The 17001-nt window shown below is 39.4% G+C and overlaps 1 protein-coding gene across 1 annotated transcript in view; it reads right to left on the bottom strand.

Annotated features, from left to right (window-relative positions):
• Nucleotides 1–1170: 1170 nt before the first annotated feature.
• LOC140462773 (opsin-5-like) overlaps nt 1171–17001 on the bottom strand; it is a 32612-nt gene continuing 16781 nt past the window's right edge. The window contains exons 3-6 of the mRNA XM_072556042.1: nt 11280–11442; nt 7262–7389; nt 4528–4862; nt 1171–1821 (exon numbers count right to left, since the gene is read on the bottom strand). Coding sequence (XP_072412143.1) covers nt 1237–1821; nt 4528–4862; nt 7262–7389; nt 11280–11442 — 1211 coding nt within the window. The 3' untranslated portion in view covers nt 1171–1236. The remainder of the gene's footprint in view (nt 1822–4527; nt 4863–7261; nt 7390–11279; nt 11443–17001) is intronic.

Genomic DNA, 17001 nt, shown 5'->3' with positions numbered 1-17001 from the left:
TTCTCTGCTGGCCACAGAAATGTCTGTCTGTACTTCTGACTACAGAATCCCCTAACACAATTGATCTCTTGGAAGCCGGCATATCCTTCGTTGCATTAGAGCCAGTCTCAATACCAGAAACTTGGCTGTTCGTGCTATGTTCACTTGAGAATCCATTACCCCTGACTAATGCACCTAACACTATGGGTCAATTTAGCATGGGCAATTCACCTGGCCTGCACATCTTTGGATTGTGGAAGGAAACCGGAGCACCCGGAGGAAACCCACACAGACACGGGGAGAATGTGCAAACTTCAAATACACAGTCGTCTGAGGTGGGAATCAAACCCAGGTTCTTGGCATGGTGAGGCAGCAGTGCTAACCATTGCGCCACCATACTGCCTGTTAATGCAACAAAATAACAGAAACGTGCATAAAAGAGCTGTAAACTGTAAGTTTATAATGATTTATGGTCAAGGTTCAAATCCCATCTGTTCCAGATGTGAGTAGTAACATCACTGAACAGGGTGATCAGAAAATATTAAAATCCTGACTGGAATGAGTTGGTTGCTCATCCCACATTGTTAGAACTGAAAGTGGGCACACTGAAGCTGGTTTGTAGTTCCAACCTAAATATTCCCTACTTCGCCCGTCTATCCCCTAACAACCAATCTATTGTTGTAAGTTATAATTTCACGCATCATTCAGAAAATTAATCATATTTCTACATGCAAGTAGACAATTATACTGCGTGATATTAAGACACAACCACACTAACACGGTCATAATGTTTTATTTCTTTACTTTTATAATTTATTACTATGAATTTATACTTTTGAAGGTCTGTAATGCTGGACTTGTTATTTATTTAGTTTCCTATTTCTTTTCCTCAAAATTTGTACTCAGGAATCTGTACCTAGGTACCTTTGTACCTAAGATGACACCATAAGCAACAACTTGCAAACATTTCGCTGCACTCATGTGAGTACATGTGACAATACAGCTAATTCTAATTCCAATCCCTACTTATTTAAGGCTGTTCAAATCCTCAGATAGAAATTTTGTGATGTTAGCACATTGCAAACTTAAGACAAATACACAGAATTATAGTACTAAAATAGCAATGTTTATGACATAAGTTGTGTAATTTCTTGATTTTTGGACACATCTTTACCAAACTAAAACCTGCTTTGTCAACCTAAGTAGATCTGCACAACACTTTCATTGTTCAAAGTGACAAAAAAAAGTAACACTATTTTATATTAGTGTTATATTAGTCCCTAGCTTGATGGGCAGTTTATCTATTGCTGCCTCAATATGTCCAGTTGAAGATGTCATGTTTGTAGTCACCATCACAAAGGTAGTGGTTTTCACGTGACTATGCGTTGTACTGTTATCACTTGAAATATCAGTGCCATCTCTACATGTAGATCCTCCTGGACTCTGAGATTTTGAATGGTTACTGAAACTTTCAAATGTATTACTGCATGTATTGTAGGCATCCTGCAGATCCACAAATCTACTTGGAGGCTTGCAAGAATTCAATTTGATCTGGTCGCGAGCTGACTTTAAAGACAGGTCTGATCCTCTGTTGCAGGGTTGATTCTGCCAGCTGCACAGATTGAGTAAATGTGCCATGTCTTTGTTCAAACATTTTCGGAAGTTTGGTTTAAACAGCAGGTGGACAATTGGGTTATGTAACGTAGATGATTTTGCAAATATAGCAGACAGAGCAAACGCTAGTGGTGGAACCTTGTCACTGTTCCCAAATGTTGCCCACATTGCTGTAATTGCATACGGGGTCCATGCTATTAAGAATCCAATGCACACAGCCACACTTAACTGTAAAATAATGAAAAGTGAATAGTCACAGATTTTATTTCACAATCATAATGATTGCGACAAAAATGAAATATATTTCTTTAAGATTGGTGTTAACATCTTCAAGCTAATCTTCAGTAAGCAACTATCTTATTCCAACTTGGTACAATAGTCACAGAACTTTGGCAATTGAGAACTAATTCACAGCGGCACGATGGCTCAGTGGTTAGCACTGCTGCCTCACAGCACCAGGATCATGGGTTTGATTCCTGCCTGTCTGTGTGGAGTTTGCACATTCTCCCTGTGTCTGCATGGGTTTGCTCCGGTTTCCTCCCACAATCCAAAGGTGTGCAGGTCAGATGAATTGGCCATTCTAAATTGCCCACAGTGTTAGGTGTGTTAGTCAGGGGTAAATATAGGGTAGGGGAGTGAGTTTCTCTTCGGAGGGGCGGTGTGGACTTGTTGGGCCAAAGGGCCTGTTTCCACGTTGTAGTGAATCTAATCTAATGATAAATAGATAGTTGTCAAAATCAGACCGGTCCTGATAACATTTTCAAAACCATACCACATTGTTCAAATCAAAGAGCTTGTTTTGATCTTTTAAGGGGAACTGGCAAGGAAGGCAGCCTTCTTGGATGGGGAGAAAAAGCAAGCAACTGCTTCAGTATAATATTTCATGCACCATATTGCTCACCTCCTACAACAGTCTGGAACATCCAGCTGAATTTTATTGATTGCCGGTGAGTTCGGTTGCCGGGGCTGACTAGGGTGACCCCACTTCGGTGGGCAGTAGGATTTAAGGTTAGAGACAAAAAAGCTGCTGATGCTGGAATCCAAGGTAGACAAGCAGAAGGCTGGAAGAACACAGCAAGCCAAATAGCATCGGGAGGTGGAGAATTCAATGTTTCAGGTGTAACCTTCTTTAGGATTGGGAGTGGGTGTGCGGGAAGCTGCAGATAAAGGGAGAAATGGAGGATGGTTTTGAGTTGGGGACGTGCGGGGTGGTTAGGTAGGGATAGGTGAACATAAGTTGAGGGTACGACCTGGTTGGTCAATGGGAGGAATGAATCCGGTTGGTAGCTGGAAGGAAGGGTCGATCAGAGAAATGGAAGGAGGGGGAGGGGTTAGGAAGGGATTTGGGGGGATGGGAAGGGAGGTTATTTCAATTTGGAGAACTCAATGTTGAGTCCTCCAGGCTGTAGGCTGTCTGGGCAGAAGATGAAATGTTTGCATCCTTGGAGGCCAAGGATGGTCAGGTTGGAAAGGGAGTAGGAAGAAGAATTAAAAGGTGACTGGGAGGTCAGGTGGGCCCCTGTGGGCCTGGCTGAGATGCTCAGCAAAACGTGCCCAGAGTTTACAGTTGGTCTCATTGATGTAGAGAAGGCCACATTGGGAGCATCAGATACAGTTAACTAAGTTGGAGGAGAGGCAGGTGAACCTCTGTCTCACCAAGAAGGACTGTTTGGGCCCTGGATGGAGGTGAGGAGGTGGTGTGCTAGCATGTTTTGCATCTTTAATGGTTGCAGGGAAAGTTACCTAGGGGTTTGCGCGGGGGGGGGGGGGGAGGGGTGGGGGGGGTTGGTGGTGGTGTTGTTATAGAGAGTGGTGCAAACCAAGGATTGGTGAAGGGAACGGTCCTTGCAGAAAGCAGAAGTGGGTGGGGAGAGGGACATGTTCTTGGTGGTGGGGTCTAATTGGAGTTGGCAGAAATGTTTAAGGATGATGTACTGGTTTAAGAGCCTGTTGGGTTGGTAAATAAGGACAAGGTGGACCCTGTCTTTATTGCATTTGCAGGCGGTGGGGTTTCGAGCAGTGGAATAGGGAATGGAGGAGGTGCAGTGGGGGCGGCCTGGATGACAGAGAGGGGAAAAAGCACATTGTTCAAAATAGGTGGACATCTGGGATGCATGAGGAGACATTCCACTCCCAGCATCCCAGATGTTCACCAATTTGAACAAAGTGCTTTTCCCCTCTCTCTCATCCAGACAGCCCTCCACTGCACCTCCTCCATTCCCTGCTCCACTGTTATAAACCACCCCCTCACCTCCTTGACTTCACCTACTACCCCACCAATTTCCACATCTAATGCTTCATCCTTAAAAACTTCCACCAACTCCAATTAGACCTCACCACCAAGAACACCGCTCTCTCTCCACCACTCTCTGCTTTTCGCAAGGATCATTCCCTTTGCCAGTCTTTGGTCTGTGCCACTCTACCCACCAAGCCCCTCAAGCCCCCCAGTACCTTGCCCCGGAACCGAAAAAGATGCAAAACCTGCCGGCACACTATCCCTCTCACCTCCATCCCATGGCCTCAAACAGTCCTTCCAGGTGAGACAGAGGTTCACATGCCTCTCCTCCAACCTAGTTTACTGTATCTGGTACTCCTTCTCTATATCGGTGAGAGCAAACATAAACTCAGGCTAAGCTCACATGGCAACACCACGTCATTGAATGGTTTTTGCTTGTGCAACAATGAAAATTTGCTCCTCCATGATTTGTTTCGACATTATATGCAGGCTCTTTGGCAGGCTCCCCAATGCATCAAGCATTTCATTTCATGTAAAAAAAAAGAGCCAATACTGAGCACAGCTCGTGCCCTAAATCCCTCCCATCACATCTCAATCTAACATTGACTTTAATTACTACAGGTCATGAGTTTCTAGCTAAGTTGTTCTCTTGTCACCATAAAGTAACTCAAAATACCATAAAGTATTTTCAGACTTACCTTTACAATTAGATTGTGAACATTGCTAGAGGTTGTTTGTGAAGATACATGCTGTTGCACTGCTCTTCTTGATCCTTTTATTGTTAACAGGATGAGAGTGTATGACGTAATGATTATACAACATGGGAAGACATAGCAAAACACAAAAAGTGCTACAATATAGGACGTTGCATTGGAATCTGTAGTTGGTGCATTCCAATCTATGCAACAAGCAGTCCCATAAGGCTCCAGTCCATAATGACCCCAATTTGCAAGAGGGGAGATGGCAAATATGGAAGCATATGCCCAAGTAAACGTCATTAGGAGATATGCATATTCTGATGTAAATCTGTTGCCTATTGTAGAATAAAAACATATGAACATTTGATTAGAATCAAACCGGAAGTACTAATTACTGGAGCTCAAAAACACTTTAGCACATGGAAAGATTAATCAAAACCCAATCCATCAGAGATGACACAGAATTTATTCAGTTGTGGACTGTTTGCCACCTTTTTGCCTTTGGCAAGGAATGTATTATGCAAATACTACATCAACCCTCAGAAAAGTTTGATTTCAGAACATTTATCAAAAGCTAAGTCGGATCCCGAGCAGCTTTACTCTAAGGAGATGCTACAGTTTTTACGCTGACCCCTATAACCAACACAGTAGGGCTGGTAACCAGTTCAGACAATCTCGTCAGGCCTCACGTCTTTTACATGGTGGCATAATATTTTGATCTAAGGCAGGTAATTGTTAGGGGACAACAGGCAGGATTAGTAAACTTAGTAAACAAATTAGTAAACTTTTCCACTTTTGGAGAAGTTGTACAGCATTTCCATTAAAAAATTGCTGATTACTTCACTCTAAGCCAGTAATACTGTTATTTACTTTATGACCTTTCCAATATACTTACCCTCAAATTTTTCTGATCTCTACTGGATGATGCTGGTGCATGGCATGCTCAGCCCAGTGGAAATGCAACTTCCGTGTGCACACTATGTGCAATAATGAGGTGCTTGTCTGCATGAAGGACCCCAGCAAGTTCCTTCACCTCTAGATCCCACAAAGTAGTTTTAAAATGGTTCAGTTTTCAGGCTCGATTGAAGCTGCTATGGACAACCCACTCATATCCAGGGTAAGATGATTTTAAGATCCAACAAAATGAAAACCCAATTTGCACAGATTACAGGGCTCATGCTGCACTCAGGAAAGTGTTGCACACCACTGAAAGATAAAACTTTTTATAATCGGAATGGAGTGGGAACATAGTGAGTACTTCACCCACTCCATTTTAACTACTTGCCTGCCCTTGCAAAACCTGAGAAGTGGAATTGAAATGAATTATTTAACTCCTCAAGCCTGTTTCATTCCTTTTACTGATGCAATGCTTCAAAATCATTGCAGAATCTTGAGAACAAATTATCAAATTATCATAAAAAGTACATTGCCTGCCTTATGCAAATAACTAGGTAAAAACCCAAAACGTCAATTTTCCTGCTCCTCGCATGCTGCCTGACCTGCTGTGCTTTTTCAGCACCACTCTAATCCAGACTTATGCAAGTAACTGGTTGCTATACTGTCTTGGAAGGAAGAAGAATGGAATAAATCTACTTTTGTCTTCCATGTAGCTATACACTATAACATCGGCCCAGAATGTTAGAATTCTTCTTCCACCCATCAGTTCCTACGATTTTGTACCACAACCTGCTGGCAAAATGAATTGATAATGAAGCAACCAGGTACTTGTTAAATGTAAGGTCAGAGCAAGAAACAGACAAAAGGACAGAGAAGGGAATGGTGGAAATGAGAGTCAAACTACAGGAAAAGAATTAAAGGAAATGAAAGAAAATGGATTAAGGGTGGGCAAAAGAAGTGAAAAAGGAAGATAAGATTTTGTTTAGTTTAAGGTATTTACTATTTAAAACTTCAAAGCATAATTTACTGCTATGGAAAAAAGCATTCAAAGTTTCAGAGTTCTCTCACTGGGCACCAGAGTTGAGTGGCATATCTAGACTATAAAATCATGTAATTTTGACAACACGAATTATGAGCCCTAACTGACTGTGATGAGATTAATTTGTATTAATGATTGCATTAATGATCTACAATTGCATGATACACAATCGGGAGACCTAAGGTAACATTGTTTTGGAGTTGTCCTGCCAGGAAATTTCTCTTCATTGTCCAAAATGATGGCAGTGATATAAAATGACAGCATTTTCCAGCAATTTCTGGGTCATTCTTAATTTAGGTAAAGTATTACTTAGGTTCAATGCATAATTTCTAATAATTATCTTTGATGATCCAGATTGTTTAGATTATTATAACAGCCAAACATTAATGTTGTGAATATGTCAACCTATTTGAATTTGGTTACCCATTTGGTAGCATTCTTGTGTGATTTGTATTGGAATGCACTAACACAGGTGTTATTGTAGAGTGTCTGAACATGCTTAGTATTATTGATGTACTTAAAAGGAAAATAAATAAGTACATGAGGGGAAGAAAGAAATAGAAAAATATACAGACATTATTCAGAGAACCAGAGTGGAAGGAGTATCATGTGGAAAATAAATATTGCCAGAGAGTACTTAATTGGAATGTGTATCTGTGTTGTAAGTTCTATGTAGTTTTCTGCAAAACAAGTAATCTAGGGTTCATGTACAGTTACAAATATTTATAAAATTACATTTGGAATTCAATATGTCTTGTAAAAAATTAAGTAATGAAAAGGGAAAAATTTGGGACTTACCATATGCAGGGTAACAAACCTTCATGCAGCAGACGACACCCAATACTGTCAGGTTAGTAAGACTGCAGATACCAAATAACACACCACAAAATGCATAATAGATGCATGTTTCATGACCAAACAACCATCTGGAAGAGAGATCATTCTTAGTTATCTTGTAAGAGCATACAGACCAAAATTATTCAGGTGAACAAGACTTATGATATGTTAAGATATATACGCTAATTATTTTAATTCTTTTAATTTAATGAGGTTCAAATTTGCTTTTCACAACTTCTTCCAGACTTAAGTTGGAGAAGTTTTGTGCTTCTTTCACAATTTCTAAAAATTTTTAAACTCAACTTGATGACAGGCCCTTCTTTTCAACACTGAGCTTATAGTTGAACTCGAAAATACTTGTCATGCAGAGTCAAATTATATTCATACAGATTTCCTCCTCGGTATACTATTCTGTCCTGTAACTCAAGGTTGCATTGAATTTGTCTTGCCTCCATTCCATTGTCAATTAATTTCAACATGCAGATTTAATTCTCATTTGTTTATTTGAAATGCAGTTCTCAATTCTCTTATTCATTCACTTATTTAGAAATATTTAAGAAATAATATTTAAGAAAAAGCCACATATGGATTTTTTAAAAATTTAAGGACTTATGGAAAAGTCCCAGCAATAATTTTATAAACTGACCCGTGTGATAATACTTCATTTTGCTAACTTGTAAAAAAGCTATGGAATATTTACAAATTAGGAGTAAACATTGATCAGAATGATATAGTGACATGAAAATTTTAAAAAGACCACCTAATTCAAAGTTTGTGAGAAGATTTGTAGCTCAGGTGCTCGTTGTTGTGGTTCTGTTCACTGAGCTGGGAATTTGTGTTGCAGTCGTTTCGTCCCCTGTCTAGGTGACATCCTCAGTGCTTGGGAGCCTCCTGTGAAGCGCTTCTGTGATGTTTCCTCTGGCATTTATAGTGGTTTGTCTCTGCCGCTTCCGGTTGTCAGTTCCAGCTGTCCGCTGCAGTGGTCGGTGTATTGGGTCCAGGTCGATGTGTTTGTTGATAGAATCTGTGGATGAGTGCCATGCCTCTAGGAATTCCCTGGCTGTTCTCTGTTTGGCTTGTCCTATAATAGTAGTGTTGTCTCACTCGAACTCATGTTGCTTGTTATCTGCATGTGTGGCTACTAAGGATAGCTGGTCGTGTTGTTTCGTGGCTAGTTGGTGTTCATGGATACAGATCATTAGCTGTCTTCTTGTTTGTCCTATGTAATGTTTTGTGCAGTCTTTGCATGGGATTTTTTACACTACGTTGGTTTTGCTCATGCTGGGTATCGGGTCCTTTGTCCCGGTGAGTTGTTGTCTGAGAGTGACTGTTGGTTTGTGTGCTGTTATGAGTCCTAGTGGTCGTAGTAGTCTGGCTGTCCATTCAGAAATATTCTTGATGTATGGTAGTGTGGCTAGTCCTTTGGGTTGTGGCATGTCCTCATTCCGTTGTCTTTCCCTTAGGCATCGGTTGATGAAATTGCGGGGGTATCCGTTTTTGGTGAATACATTGTAGAGGTGTTCTTCTTCTCCTTTTTGCAGTTCTGGTGTACTGCAGTGTGTTGTGGCCCTTTTGAACAGTGTCTCGATGCAACTTCTTTTGTGTGTGTTGGGGTGGTTGCTTTTATAGTTCAGGACTTTGGTCTGTGTGTGTGGTTTTCCTGTATACCTTTGTGGTGAATTTTCCGTTTGGTGTTCTCTGCAGCACACCAGAACTGCAAAAAGAGGAAGAAGAACACCTCTACAATGTATTCACCAGAAACGGATACCCCTGCAATTTCATCAACAGATGCCTAAGGGAAAGACAACGGAATGAGGAATACCACAACCCACTAGCCACGTTACCATACCTCAAGAACATTTCTGAACTGACAGCAACACAAGTTCCCAGCTTGGCGAACAGAACCACAACAGACCACCTAATGTTGGGTACATATGAATCAGTAACAGACTAATGAATTGGCCAACTAGGATGTGTAATAAATCTTCATGGCGATAAAACTATATTTCAGGAGGCATAGTTCATAACTGAAAATTGTAGCTTTTGAAATCTCCGAAAAGAGAATCATTCATTTTATGATCGTTGACAAACTGAAAACTGCTTCTTCAAACTGTTTTTGATTCATCCATGGGATGAGGATATTGTTGGTTTAGGCAACACTTATTGTCCATCCCTAATTACCTTGGACCAAATGACTTATCACACCTTTTTAGAGAGCAATTAAGAGTAAACTATGTTACTGTGAATCTACAATAGGCCAGACCAAGTAAAGAAGGCAGATTTTCTTCCCTAAAGGACTTCAATGAATCGTGTGGGTATTTGCAATCATGGTTATATGGTTACCATTAAACTAACTTTTAATTTCAGATTTTTTTTTAACCCCAATGAGATTCAAACTAATATATGCAGAACATTAGCCTGGGACTTTCGATTAATGATTCAGTAATGTTAACACTAAGCCACCACCTCCCCAGATTACGAGAAAATATTTGGTTGTTTAAGGTTAATTTACAGACTGATTGTGTAACTTTGATAAAAAGTCAGAAAATCTGCATATTCTTCTTGCAGATTTTGACTTTCTCCCCTAAAATCTGTTACAAGTGCTTAAATTAGGGTTTTGTCTGTAATTGTACACACTTAAAACAAAAAGTTTGCCTCTTTCCTCAGCTCTCTGAAGTCTCAAAATTTAAAATGATCATCTTTAAGCTGCAACTCCATCATGCCTTTACCTTTCCTTATAACCATAACTGCCTTCAGCCCTTTGGCAGGCTTAAATCCTTAAGAAAGTGCAGTTTCTCTAGTTTTAGTTATCTGAATATTCATCTGCATCTTTTCACACCATAATTTTAGATCAGTACATCCTTTTTTTTGGAATTATTGGTCCTCTTTTAAATTGAATTCCTTGACTATCTTTTTTCATCACTTCTAATTATTCCAAATAATTCCACTTCTCCCAAGTTCCACACAACACTTCTTATTAGCTCGGCAACAACCATTAGAAATTGATCAGTAAGTAACTTGAGACTAGTTGATGATCCCTTTATTTAATGCTGGTGAGGTGTTTTTCCTGCTGCTGAATGGATGCTTAGCTGAGTGAGGTTAAAGGGTTAGCTAGAATGGTGATGTCAGAAATGACACAACATGACCCTGTTAGAGTCAAAACAGCTTTACACACTGATTGACATCACGCTTTGTCTATTCTGTGCATACTTGTCAGGCACAGCTATACACGAGTTTGGAGTGGCATAGTGGCTCAGTGGTTAGCACTGTTGCCTCACAGCACCAGGGTCCCAGGTTCAATTCTAGCCTCAGGTGACTGTGTAGAGTTTGCATGTTCTCCCTGCATCTGCATGGGTTTTCTCTGGTTTCCTCCCACAGTCAAAAGTTGCATTGGCCATGCTAAATTACCCATAGTGTTAGGTACATTAGTCAGAGGGAAATGAGTCTGTGTGGATTACTGTTTGGAGGGTTGGTGTGGACTTGTTGGGCCGGAGGGCCTGTTTCCACACTGTAGGGAATCTAATCTAGTCTCACAATTTTAGCAACCTACCCAAAATGAAATCCTGTGTGGCCTGCTCCTGACTGAGGGCATATGATGTGGATGCCAGTCTGGGAGTACAAAACCACCCATGGGGTCAAAGAGACAGGCACATTTTTCAGTTGAAATCTCAACATGTCAGATGTGTTTTGTGAGGTACTCTGTTTATGATGTGATTACATCAAAGCTTCGCTGATACAATTTTGTCAAATGATGAGTCTTGAGTTTGACTTAGCTATTTCTTCAGGATATGAGATCTTGCAAAATTTTGTGTTATATTTATAAAACTTAAATAATCCATAAATTTCAGCCAAATCTAACTGAATTGGACAAATTAATGTTGGCAATTTTTCTGACCTATTTCCTTGCTGATCCTTACACTGTTCATGCCAACAATTGAAATTGAATTTGGTACGAATTTAACATGTGTTCTTTAGTTACCTGTGTGCAAATGATGATGGTATGGCCAGTGGTAATAGAGTTAATACCATTCCAAGGTCACTGATAGCCAAGTTTATTATGAAATATTCAGCAGGTTTAAGGGTGTGCTTGTTCCGGTATGCTACAAACAAGAGAACACTGTTTCCAAACACGGATAAAACACCTGTGAAAACACAGTTTTTTTAACCATTAATATTAAAAGAATTTTGCAGTGGAAATATTTACTCTTTGTACAGATGGAAGTCCAAGTAAAGACACTTGTCTCAAAACATAATTTAAATGTATACTTGCCCATGGATTAAATTTGTCTTAAGAAAGATAAATTAACATATCACCAACTGCTAAAGCAAATTTAGATTTCCATATATCATGCAGAAAGTTGATATCTAACTTTGACTTAAGTTATTAACAACTTGCAGGTTATGCTATTTCTTGGTTTAACCGCCAGATGAACACAATGGACTGGATTTGCAATGGTAATAACAGAAATACATCTGTTCCTGTAGTGTTTCGGTAAAACTAAAGGCAAAATCTGGTATCTGCACATGTGTAGTTGAGTGTGAAAATCTGGGAGTTGCCAATAGTGACAGTCCACTACTCCAAAGGCTGTATTTATGCATTCTTTGCCAATGGAATTAGCAATGAATTACTGATTTTGTATGACTGTAAAGACTGACAAGAAATTTAAGACATGTTCCATTGGTGGTAATTGAGCTGTTAATTCCGTATTAAGTCAGAATTCTGAACAAACTCTCTGGCCTTGAAAAGAAGTAATTTTAAAGTGTCAAGTCTCATTCCTACAGAAAAAAATCTGGCTCTCAAAGTATGCTCCATAACGATCTTTCAGTTCCAGATGGTCTGTGCACTGGCCCAAAATATAAGTTACATGTGGAATGGCATTGTCAAGAGCAGAGAAGAAAGCAGTTTAGGATCTTTATTCTTATCAGTAATATGAAGGCACACGACCAGGGTGACTCCCACGTGTGAAGCATAAGTTATTAACAGTGTGAGCAACATCAATATGTTTCCAAGTGAGATTTATGTTTCCATTTCAATATCCAACTGTGTAATCAGATTTCTAGATTAGAATAATCTTTGTAATTTATGTTTCCTGCTTTGTCAGCAATAAGAATTCCTCAACCTGGTTAATTAATCACCCTCTGCTGCTACCTGTCCAGTTACAGATCTGCTGTAGAATGCCGAATTCAAATGGACATCAAAAAGGAGAAAGGCTATACTCTGGAGTCCATCAAAGCTTCATGGACAGATTTTCTCAATATTAGTGTGAGTATCACTCACTCACTGCTGACTGCAAGAATCAAATAAAGGAGAAGGAAGAACTGTGAACGAGACAGCAGGAAAGAATATTTGTTGTTCCTGAAAGAGTTTGAGGAGAGGTCTATTGTTCAAAATTAAGTAGTTCTGTTGTCCTATGGCACATAACATATTTGTGACTTAAATAATATGCTTTCCAGAAACATTCTGCACCAGAGCTAAGAGATAGTCACTATCATGTAGGGTTGCCAAAACAGACTGAATACACAATGATCTCCCAGCTGAAACACACCTTTATAATTCAACAAAATTTTCACCACTTCCAACATTTCTGTAACTAAACAATGAGAAGGCTGAAATAAAATGAAAAATAAAGCTTTTACAATATACTTACAAATTTTCCTCAGAGCTTTTCTATGAAGTAATCAGAGATTGGTGCTCATTTCCTGCAGATGCCAGGATAATCCAAGAGGTTTGATGGATCAGAGGCATAGGCTGAAATAAGGGAGACAGGGATCTACCAAGTCTCTCAGAGGTGGAAATTAAGGAAAGAAGAAAACTAATTTCTTATAAATATATTGTTCCCTCTCCAAAATGAATAATTAATTCAGGCTATTTTGAGCTATCAAGTGGAAATTTCAGAAAAATACATAAATATAAAAAATGCACTAGCTTTCTTTTTTTATGCTTTCTATCTCATTGTATGTTATAAAAGAAGTGAGAGATAAAATCTTGATTAAATATTGCAACATTTTTTAGTTTTCCACAAGTGATGTTCATCACCAAACAGGATGCTACCATCAAGTCCAAAACGATCTTCTGCCAGTCACATAATGAGTAATGTGGGCCATGAAGTTCAATACTTGTGTGATTCTGGGTATGTAAGTGGATTCCAAAGACAGGTGGATACTAAGCAACATATCCTTTTGGTTGTTCACAACAAGGAAGGCACTAATCATACTCAAACGGCCTGCACTTGAAAAGTTCACACATTAACTATGATTCTATAAATGGACAATATTTGCTGAATAATCCCAAGTGTGTGAAGAATTATATCCAATTTAGGGCTGTTATTTGAACTTGTAATATGATGCACTTGCATATACTGGCATCCAAATACATTAGTATGCACGGTCCTCTTCTTGGCTGACAGAGAACATTTATATGCACAGCACCTGCTTCAATTCAACAGCAATACTAGAGAATATTATCATGAACTTAAAGAAAAGCATGAACCTTGAAAACATCCCATCAAGTGGTAGCTAAACAGCTGCAAACAGCTAATAAAATGTGATCTAGAGAAAATAATATACTTAGGTACAAATTTGATTCAATGAATAGTGTTAAGATCCCCGTGGAGATCAATTACTTTTAAGAAGAGATAAGAATTTCCCACTGTCCATCATAATGGATCACAAGAAAAATTTCATATTTTCAGACTTATACTATGCCAAACCCACATAGACAATGCATTAAAAAACACAGGAAGTGCTGGAGAAAAGCAAGTTTGGCAGCACCTGTGAAGAGAGAGGTGCAATATTAAAATTTTGAATCCAGTATGACTCCAAGAAGTGACTCTATGATTCTAGTCATTGATACTGCCAGACCTGCAGAGTTTCTCCAGCATTTTCTGTTTTTATTTCAGATTTCCAGCAACTGCAGTACTTTGCTGTTATAGACAACACATTACTTTGTAGACAATTAAATTACTGAACGACCAAAAAGGTACTCTCCAGTAACAACAAAAAACTCATGCTGCATTTATACATTACACTGCACACTCCATAGTTATGTAATCTAGAATTGAATTGAATTTAATCAAAAGTTCCTCCTTGCTTGAACAGGATACATTTTCTGATTTCCCAAGGTGAATCCTTAGTGTGTTTGTAAGGAGAATGTGGTTCACTTAAACCTTTGAGCATATTTAGATGGACTTCCCACTGCTAGGTAGCCTTTGGCGATTAGACAAATAAATTATAAAATGGGAACAAAAGTTGACCACATGGCCTCTCCAGCCTGCTCCACCATTCAATCTGACCTTTGCAGATCCATTTTAAGTTCCACATTCCCCTCCTATGAAGATAACCATTGATTACTTTGCCTAAGACATATTTATCTATCTTTGCCTTAAAAGATATTTAATTACTCTGCCTCCACTGCCTTCTGAAGCAAACAGTTCCAAAGTTTCACACACCCAGAGAGTAAAATATCTGTTCATCTCTGTCCTCAAAGGGCAACACATAAAATTTTAAAAAGGTAACTTCCAGCTTGGGACTGACTTGCAAAAGGAAACATCTTCCATAGTCACCTCTTCAGGACCATTCAGTTTCTTATACACTGCAACCTAGTCACTTCTCACTGTTCTAAACTCCAATGGAATCATTTCCAATCTGTCCAAACTATCCTCATAAGACAACTCATTTATTCTACGTTTCAATCCAGTAAACCCCATCTGAACCACTTCCAAGGCATTTACATCCTTCCTTAAATAAGGAGACCAAAATTACACACAGTATTTGAAATGCAGTCTCAACATGCCCAATATAACAGAAACACAACAGTTTGACACAACAGTCTGATCTTGTGAATCAACTATACAGTGGTATTTAGGAAGTGAAATGCCAACAGAAGGATTACAGGTGACATTTATAATTGTACAACAAACCTTGAGTGAACTCCTGTTATAAATTGTTGCTCTGCCTCTTTTGTTCATGACCAGAAACTAGATTCCATAATCAGAATTCATTTTTTTATAGAGAATTAACAAACCACTTACAGGAATGGCTTTTATGATTGGTATATTCTAAATTTTGGGCCTTTGGAGTAACAGCTGTACAAGTTTACTTGGTAATTATCCAGGAGCCAGTGCTCATAGTTCAAACATTGCTATTTTGTGGTGTTTAATGCTATGTTAATTACATATACCTTGTTCTCAGAAAGTGGAATTCATTGCCACGGAGTGCAGTGGAAGCCGGGACGCTAAATGTCTTCAAGGCCGAGATTGATAGATTCTTGTTGTCTAGAGGAATTAAGGGCTACGGGGAGAACGCTGGTAAGTGGAGCTGAAATGCGCATCAGCCATGATTGAATGGCGGAGTGGACTCGATGGGCCGAATGGCCTTACTTCCACTCCTATGTCTTATGGTCTTATATTCAATTCCTCTCATAATAAAAGAAAGCATTCCATTAGCTTTCTTGATTATGTACTACACTTACATCCTAGCTTTTTGTGACTCATGAACAAGAACACCCATATCTCTCTGTACCTTGGAATGGTTCAGTCATTCTCCATTAAAGTAATTTGCTGCTTTGTTCTTTCTGCCAAAGTGAACTCCTTCGTACTTTCCTGCATGATTCTCGAGCTGCAGGATTTTTGCCCACCCAAACAACCTAGTTATATTCATCTGCAAACTGCTTCTGTTCTTCTTATAAAAATACCGTTTTACCTATTTTGGTGTCATCTGCAAATTTTGCTATGGTCACCTCATCTAAGTCATTGATATGAATGATCAAAATGGAGGCTCAGCAGAGTGTCCTGTAGGATTCCAGTTGTCTCATGTGAGTGGGTGAAGGGGTAAGGGGCAACTAACAGGGTGAAAAGATAGAGGTGACAGTGTGCAAGGAGGTAGGGTGGCAGATGGGTGTGTGATGCGGTACTGGTGATAGATATATAGGTGACAGAGTAGGTGAGTCAGCTGTTGCGTGGCTCGAGTGTTGGAAGAATGGGGACATTCAAGTGTCCTGGGGGGAGCGGAGGGGGCAGAAGGGGAATTATTTGGGTGCTTCCATGGGAGTGGATACTGTCCACGAGGCAAATGTTTACTGTCTATGAACTTTGTACTGGATGGTGACTCAGCCAGGGATCTGTGGGGTTGAGGGTCACATGTATAGGGGAGATGGGTAGATGTTAATGGGGTGGCACTTGTGCATCAGGATAGTTGAGAGATTGCATCAGGGGTGAGGGGTATCCATGGACTAATCAAATGCCCATGGGGATCAGCAGTCAGTTTGGGACTGTTTTTCTTTTGGCTAACTGGTTGTAGTAGCTAATTAAGGTAAGAATCCTCAAAAGTTTCCAACTCAAACTCAGAATTGAACTTCTTTGGAGGATCCCCGATACCTGTAATTGTCCTTTGGAAGATTAAATTTCCCAGATAAGTAGTGAATGCATCAGAACTTTCTTTATATCCTGATATGCACCTTTCAGGACGCATCCAGCTTTCAGCTGGAGGTTGGAAGGTCAGTGCCTTAGTTCTGGTATCTGACAGAAAAAGATGTACGATAGCATCATTTTCTAAAATGGCATTTCAATCATTGCCAAGAAAAATAAAATGCTTCAGTCACTCCCCAGTGAAGTACAAGATATTTTAACCAAATTAACTTTTAAAAAATAATTTTCATATATTTATTGCAGTTTGACCCTTACAAATAATCAACAGATGCTCCC

Source organism: Chiloscyllium punctatum, chromosome 37 (genome assembly GCF_047496795.1).
Source record: "Chiloscyllium punctatum isolate Juve2018m chromosome 37, sChiPun1.3, whole genome shotgun sequence".
Lineage (NCBI taxonomy): Eukaryota > Metazoa > Chordata > Chondrichthyes > Orectolobiformes > Hemiscylliidae > Chiloscyllium > Chiloscyllium punctatum.
The sequence above is the reverse complement of the archived record's forward strand: the minus strand, read 5'-3'. Positions and strand labels throughout refer to the sequence as shown.